A 7,787-nucleotide genomic window follows, 5' to 3' on the forward strand; every position below is an offset into this window, starting at 1 on the left:
GTTCATTTTTCCCAAGTCTTCATACCAAAACATCCAATCAATTATGCTTTCATGTGATGACTTTTGGCTCTGAATACTCTATTAGTGGATACTCTTTATGGTCTTGCCAGTAACACAAACATTGTAGACTAAAACGTTGTTCCCATTGTTTATAGAGTTTTCGAAAAGGCTTACAAGGATGAAAAAGCTCAGGAAGTGAATACATAAATATAAGTCTATTCAGAGAGCGCCAGTTCACCAAACCATCTCTGGAAATAGATTCTTGGCCCTGGGCTGACTAGACGCATTCAAACAGTAAATAAGCCATCCATTTAAGAGCCAATTCTTTCTGACTTTGAGTAAAATACAATTGGAGACTCATTTGAAGAGGGAATTGCTATTAATTGCTCTTTGACAAGGGGAAAGTGATAAATAGCGCTTACAGTTCTTCACATTACTGTACAAATCCGAACCTGTGTGGTCCAGCTCTTTATAGAACGGTTGAGGCAGTATTCCTGAACAAATGATTACTACGAACCAGTTCATGAATTAAAACAAGCAGTGCTGTACAATTCCTCAAGGAATTGCTCTTTTTAGGTGGATCGCTTTAGCAAATCAAAGAAATACAGTGTGACTGATGTGTTCTGATTCTTGAGAAAAAAAAAATTTTTCTTTAGCGAATCGAAAACATACCATGCCATTACTGTAGTTTGAATCCCAAACTAATGACTCTTTTGATCCGGATCTTTTTAGTTAGTCAAAGCATGCAATGTATCGAACAACACATTTTTACTAGTTGTTATTTTTGACTAAAAACAAACCACACAACCGGTGTAGTCTGAAGAAATTACTTTTATAAAATTAGTCTTTTTAGCAAATCAAATATATACAGTACATTGCAACTGATGTAGTAAAAACAGTTCTTATTTTTCCACTGTTGTACCAGGATCTACCTCTTTTGATCCAGATCTTTTTAGTGAGTTAAAGCATGTAACAATGTAGTCAGATTTCCAAACAGATGCCTCTCATTATCCAGATTTTTTAGTGAATCAAAATCATAACCAGAGTAGTTTGATTTTTGAACAAATTATTCTTATGAACCAATTATTTTAGCAAATCAAGTCCTATGAGCTGATTATTTTTATTTTAAAGGAATCGAAAACACCACAACTATTCCGAAACTAATAATTCTTTTCAACCAGATCTTGAATTAAAACATACAGTATAGCGTAAACGATGTTGTCCTCATACGTGCCACTGGTCTACTCCAATTCCTCAAGGAATGGCTCTTTTGAGGCGATTCTTTTTAGCGAATATAAGACATAAATTGCGACTGGTGTAGTTAAATTCCCTAACAAATTATTCCTTATGAACCAGGCCTTATTTGAGAAAATAAAAATAAACATACAAAACAACTGGTCTAACTGATTCTTGAATGAAAGACTCGTGATAATGAGCCGGTTATTTTTAGTGAATCAAAACAAAGTGTGTGTTGCCTATGTACTCTGATTCCCAGTTAATGACTCCCAGTCACAGTAAATGACATACAGTCTGTAAATTTGAAGCAATCTTTTTAGAAAAGTTTACAATATGTTGTAGAGGTTACATCAATACAATTGCATATTTGAAATCATTGCAAGTAATTATTTAAAAGACTCATCTGTCATTGATTAAAGGTTTGCTGGGATGTTGTTAGAAGTAGTGCAATGCTGTACATTTCTTGCAAACATTTATGCGAGGTGAGCCTTCCAACAATAAATTACAAAGCCATTTGGCAAGAAAGAAAATTACCCAGGGCTGTTCGACTGAGCGTATTTTTCCCTCTAATGACTGTGACATTTTGCCATCTCATCCCAAATGTCAGGATCAGCAGACCTGTTGGGTGCTTTCAACAAGAGTCTTCTCTTGGCCGAGAACACAGCGAGGGCGTTTGCCTGGAAGATCAGGCGTGGATTGGCCCACAATCAAATTAAAGCATGCTGAAAGAAAGATTTAGAAAAGCTCAGAGAAATAAGGAATAGATGGAAATTGCTTTTCCAGAAAAGCATTACAGCATTCATACAAAAGAATATTTGCATCCTGTGGTGTCAGATACTGTCACAGCAGATATGCAGTTGCCATCACAAGAGAAGAAATATATGTATAAGTGTGTATTGCATTTTAATTATTTATATAGGCATCTATGTTTTATATGGGTGCCTATAGCTATATAAAATCAAATACATTTGTATTACAATTAATCAAATTTTTTTTTTTTTTTATTAAAAAAGATATATTGTTGTGTGTAAGTGTGTGTGTACACAATTTATACACACAATTTTAATAATAAATAATTATATTAATTTAAATTTTATTTAAATAATGATTTTAATTATTTTTTAAATTAAAATTAAAATAGATATTAACCCTTTAACGCGTACGATCAGACCGGTGTGATCAGTCTTGTCTGGTCCCTGGAGCGTACGATCACACCGGTGTGATTAGAACTTTCAGTGCGTCACGTCATCAACTGCTGAATTCAAATCTGCTTTCGGGCGTTGGCTGGTGCGGAGCTATTTTGGGAGGAGAGGATGAATTTACATGTTGTAAATCCCACAGCTCTGATTCAGCACGAACAAACATGGCAGGGCCCATCACCCGGTATAGATCAACTAACATGGTCATTATAAAAGTATTTAAACTACCAAATACATTTACTTGCACATATTTCTGAATCGGAATATCAGATATTTCATAATATAGTGAGTATGTTTGTGAATATTAATAATCAAAAAAGGAAAAACTAAATAAAAGTGATCAATGTGTCATACAGCGCTATTGTGGCTGTGGTGTGTCCACAGGCTATATATATAATAAGGCTATACATTGTAAAATAACGGTTGCCTGAAAAAACTCACACTGGGGGCTCAGCTAGAATATTTTTTAACTCACGTGTGAAAGGGTTAATGTGTGTAAATGTATTGCATTTTAATTAATTGTTTTCATTTTATATTGTTTCACCCCATCTAGCTCAAGAGCTCCCGGGTTCAAATCCCGGACGAGCCCCCAGTTTCATGTTACGCCCCGCCTAGGGTGAAAATAACAAACAAAAGCCAACTAATTTTCGAACCTCTAAATTCCCTAGTTCGCTAACTCACTGTCCAAAAACAATCAATAAAAGGCGTCGTTCTCCCTACCTCCCCCAGAATATTATCATATACAATTATTTACAATAGTAAGCGAACAGGGTGAAAACAGGGGCAATCCAGAATCAAAGTCAAAGAGCAGGCGGTAGTCAGTATTACGAATAAATGGGTAAAGCAAACTAACAAACAACAATCAATCTCTCACAGGCGAACACTCAACTCAACAACACACAAAGATACTATCAGTCTTACTAACATGGTTTGTAACTAACTGGCAAAGTCAAACAGAGCAAACACAGTAAGAGAGCACAAGGCTGAAGCAGGAAGTGATGACTGATGACTGACTGGCACAAATTAGACTGCAGGAACCAATCAGGCTTCTTCCTGGACAGAAGACACACAAACACTTCCCAAAACAAAAGAAAACACAATTAATATAAATATAAACTATCTATATCTATATATATATATCTTGGCTTTTTTCCTCAGACTAAAGTACCTGTCATTTACAGAAGCTTTCTGAAGTTGCGGTAAAGAATATTTATGCGTTCCTTAAACAAAACATTCCTCAGTGCTGCAGGGGAATTAATCTGAAGTCAACTCACAGCTTTATTGCGCTTTTGAAGTCATACTCCCTTCATCCGGAAGTTTCCACCTCCCTCATCTCACTTATACGTGTACAGTATCTCATAATGCAATGAAAAGGAAGTCATCAACTTTATTTACCCAACAGGGAGGCTGTTCTCGTGATTGTATACATCTTATCATCTCGCTGAAGTTCTCCCGCGGCTCTAGTTATGCTTTTCTTTCCTCTCTTCCCTTCTTCAGCATCAAGCATGAAGGAGAACGGGGATTACCGCTCCATTCTGCTGGACCCCTGGGGTCCCTTCTCATTCCAAACATGGCTGTGTTTGTGTGTGTGGCAGGAAACCAGGTCGGTCGAGTCCTTTTGAAGGGTTCAGTCACTCATCTGTGGAGGCCACAGAGCAAAGAGTGCAAATTCCTGACCTTGCATTTTTTTTTTTACGTACTTTATCCATTCTTGCTTCATGACTGGATGTATTGTTGTTCTCCTGCCACACCTGGACATTTATTTATTAACACATTTGACTTGGCATCAATCAGATTTCACTCTTGTGGAAGGTTAAATCTATAGTGTGTGTGCTGGGAGGAATGTGAGTGTGTGTGTGTATGTTATTATTGGCTGTTTTTAACTTAATTATTTTAAGCTGCTTTGCATGAATACATACGGTCCTTAGTGTATTATATTTATTATACTGAAAAAGTTTATAAATATTTAAAGTATAAAATATTATAATACATTTCTAAAATTAATAAATGTAATATTTATACAGAAATATAAGTAATACTGTTTAAAATTGAGGTCAGTAAATATTTTTTTAAGTATAGAGGATACATTAAATTGATCAAAAGCGACAGATCAAAATAAATGAATAATGTTAGAAAATATTTATTTTGAACTTTTTATCTCAAAATCCTGAAAAAAACCCCAGTTTCACAGTTTCCACAGAAATATTTTAAACAGAGTAACTGTTTTCAAAATTAATAATAATCAGAATGTTTCTTGAGCAGCAAATCAGCAGATTAGAATAAAGAATGAAGACTTGAGTAATGATGCTGAAAATTCAGCTTTACCATCACAAGAATAAGTTACACTTTAAAATATAATAAAATAGAAAACAGTTATTTTAAGTTGTAATACTATTTTACAGTATTACTGATTTTATTGTTTTTATTACTGATTTTATTTATTTTATTTTTGATTAAATAAATGCAGCCCTTGTGAACATATATGAGAAATCTCACTGATCTTAAACTGTGTGTTTATTATATGAAGAAAAAAAACTATGATTGGCAAGTCTGGCATATATGTAAACATAGCTTCACGTTATATAGAAATTCAATTACATGGTAAATAACCCATCAGGCCTATTTGTGTCAATATGTTATTGTGTATTATGGTGCTAGAAATTTTCTTCTAAAAAAGATTCTAATGAATCTATTTACTGGTGTCATTATGAGATGTAATGAACATTTTATGCAGGGCCAGAGGGCAGCAGTAATGTTAATGGTATTCCTTGTGAAATATAAATTAAAAGACAAACGTTTAAGGTCAAGTGTGACTTAACATTTTTGTGAAATTGCTGTGCAGTATCTCAACCTTTGTGTGAAGCTAATAATGTTGACATTTTCTTCCAGTAAATGTACATTTTTGGTGTTTCTTGTTATTCTTGTATGCTTTAAAAATGTTCATCTTTCTGTCTCTTACTTAGGCTCTTTTGAAGATCAATTGTCAGGGATTGGTGGCCCGACTCATAATGGACTTTGTGTTGCTGACGACGGCAGTGGAAGTGGCGCCTCGCTGGAGGGAACTCGCCGAAAAACTCGCCCACGTATCCAAGCAACAAATGGAGGCCTACGAGGCTCCACACAGAGACAAAACCGGGATGGTGGACAGTGAGGTGAGGACACAAAACCTCCTTTCAGTATAGAAGAGTACAGTACACATTCGTGAATTCGATGAGATGATATAATCTCCATTTATCTGATCTCCATTTTAGGCCATGTGGAAACCAGCCTACGACTTCCTGTTGACGTGGGCCGCTCAGATTGGCGACAGTTACCGCGACGTCATCCATGAACTACACATGGGTCTGGACCGGATGAAGAATCCAATCACCAAACGCTGGAAACACCTCACTGGCACGCTTATCCTCGTCAATTGCCTCGACTTGCTTCGAAGCTCCGCCTTTAGCCCCACCCCTCAGGATGACTTCGCAATTTAGCTCCACCTCCTTACAATTCAGTTTCAACATCACCTCAGACTGTACTGAAATTTTAACGGATGTACACTTTTCTACATCACCGTCAGCTGTGAGTTTACCTCAATCAAATAGCCGTGAGGACTTCCTGTACCCGCCCACGTCCATATAAGGGCATGCGGAAAGCCAATAAAGCCAAAACACAGAGTGTTTTAAGTGTAGCTATTTTTCGAGATTTCCGAAGGCATTTTTATCGGTTTTCTTCATTGCGATATCTATATTTTTTATACCAGATGGCACAAAGGAAATTTTTACGATCACTTTGGTGTTTTTCAAGAAGAGTTTTTTTCAGAAAAGAAAAAAATTACATCTTTGTTCATTACTGAAAATGAAGGTCTATTTTGTGACGTCACATTTACCCATGTTCGTCTTGGTCTGGATGTTCTGTATTTCGTTGCCAAACACTCGAGCCTTCCACATTTGTGATTTTATTCCACTGATCTGTCGCTTCAGTTGCTTTGCACAAGAAAATGGATTACTAGAAACACGAAACACTACAAACTGGTTACATGAGAGGGAAGAACATATGGCTTGTTAATGAGATGGTAAATTCAGACTATGGCCCATGTGTTTTATCCCTTCAAGCTTTTGCAAAATTTGTAAAGTTTGCATTTGTGTGACCAGATATCGCACCTTGTACTAGGAATTAAATTGCAGTGTTCTTTAGTTTCAATTGTGAGTCATTTATTCAGTGTTTTTGTCAAGTAAAAACAAATGCAGTCAGATGAATAAATGAACAGATCATAGCATGATTTTATTTGTATTTTTTTGTACCTACAGTTTTTTCCACTTTTAGACTTGTTCTTTTACAGTTTTTTTTTTTTTTTTTGGTTTTGAATAATAATCATTTCTTTTTCTGTACATGTCAAGGAGATTGTGTGCTGTTTTGAACAGCATGTAGGGAAAAAGTGAATGTATGTATTTAAAATATATATTCTGTGATTATAGAGTTCTGTCACATTCAAAACTTGTTTTATTGTTAGCTCTTTGAGAGTATCTGTTTGTTTGTTAGTCTTAGTTGCAGCCAAATGTTTAGCAAGAAAACAAATTAAACCTGCTGTCCCATGTTGTTCCCATGGATTCAATAAAGCAGCTGTAAATGTCAAGAACGTTGTTAGATTCGTCATTTCTGTCTTTATTTTGACTATTTCCTGTAGGCTTTGAGGCTTTCCTGTAGCTCAAATAGTAGAGCGTGGCGCTAGCAACGCCAAGGTCATGGGTTCGATTCCCAGGGAAAGCAAGAGCTGATAAAATGTAAAAAAAAAAAAAAAAACTGTAACTTGAATGCAATGTAAGTCGCTTTGGATAAAAGCGTCTGCTAAATGCATAAATGTAAATGTATTTCCGACTATTTGTCTCACAATTGTGAATTAATTTCAAGTTATCACTCTATTCTTATTGCAACTTTCTCAAAAGTGCAACTTTATATCTGACAATTGTGACTATTTCTTGTTATTGAAACTATGATTGCGATGTCACAATTGCAATGTCATTTTGGCGTTATTGCATCTGCCTCACAATTCACACTTTGTCATTACTGTAATTGTTGTTTATGAATACAAAATGTTTTCAAAATTGCAACTTCGTTTGCTGTCATTGCGACTATTTCTCATAATTGTGACCGTATATCTCGAAGTTGCAGTATCAGTTTGCGTTATTGCAACTATCACACAAATGGGACATTATTTTCCTGTAATTTCTCATAATTTTGACTTTATATCTCAAGTTGTGGCTTCATTTCCTGTTCTTTCGACTATTTCTCACAATAGCGAGATCAATTTGTGTTTTTGCTGCTATCTCACAATTAGGACTTTATTTCTCATTACTGCAGCTGTTCAAA

General features: G+C 35.5%; 1 protein-coding gene across 1 annotated transcript in view; it reads left to right on the forward strand.

The window, feature by feature from the left end:
• Positions 1 to 7,525, forward strand: part of LOC306867370 (SH3 domain-binding protein 4-A-like) — a 38,995-nt gene extending 31,470 nt beyond the window's left edge. Inside the window, exons 4-5 of the mRNA XM_079412981.1 lie at positions 5,399 to 5,587; positions 5,687 to 7,525. Coding sequence (XP_079269107.1) covers positions 5,399 to 5,587; positions 5,687 to 5,911 — 414 coding nt within the window. The 3' untranslated portion in view covers positions 5,912 to 7,525. The remainder of the gene's footprint in view (positions 1 to 5,398; positions 5,588 to 5,686) is intronic.
• Positions 7,526 to 7,787: the final 262 nt, after the last annotated feature.

This window comes from Barbus barbus (assembly GCF_936440315.1).
Source record: "Barbus barbus genome assembly, chromosome: 49".
NCBI classification, from domain to species: domain Eukaryota; kingdom Metazoa; phylum Chordata; class Actinopteri; order Cypriniformes; family Cyprinidae; genus Barbus; species Barbus barbus.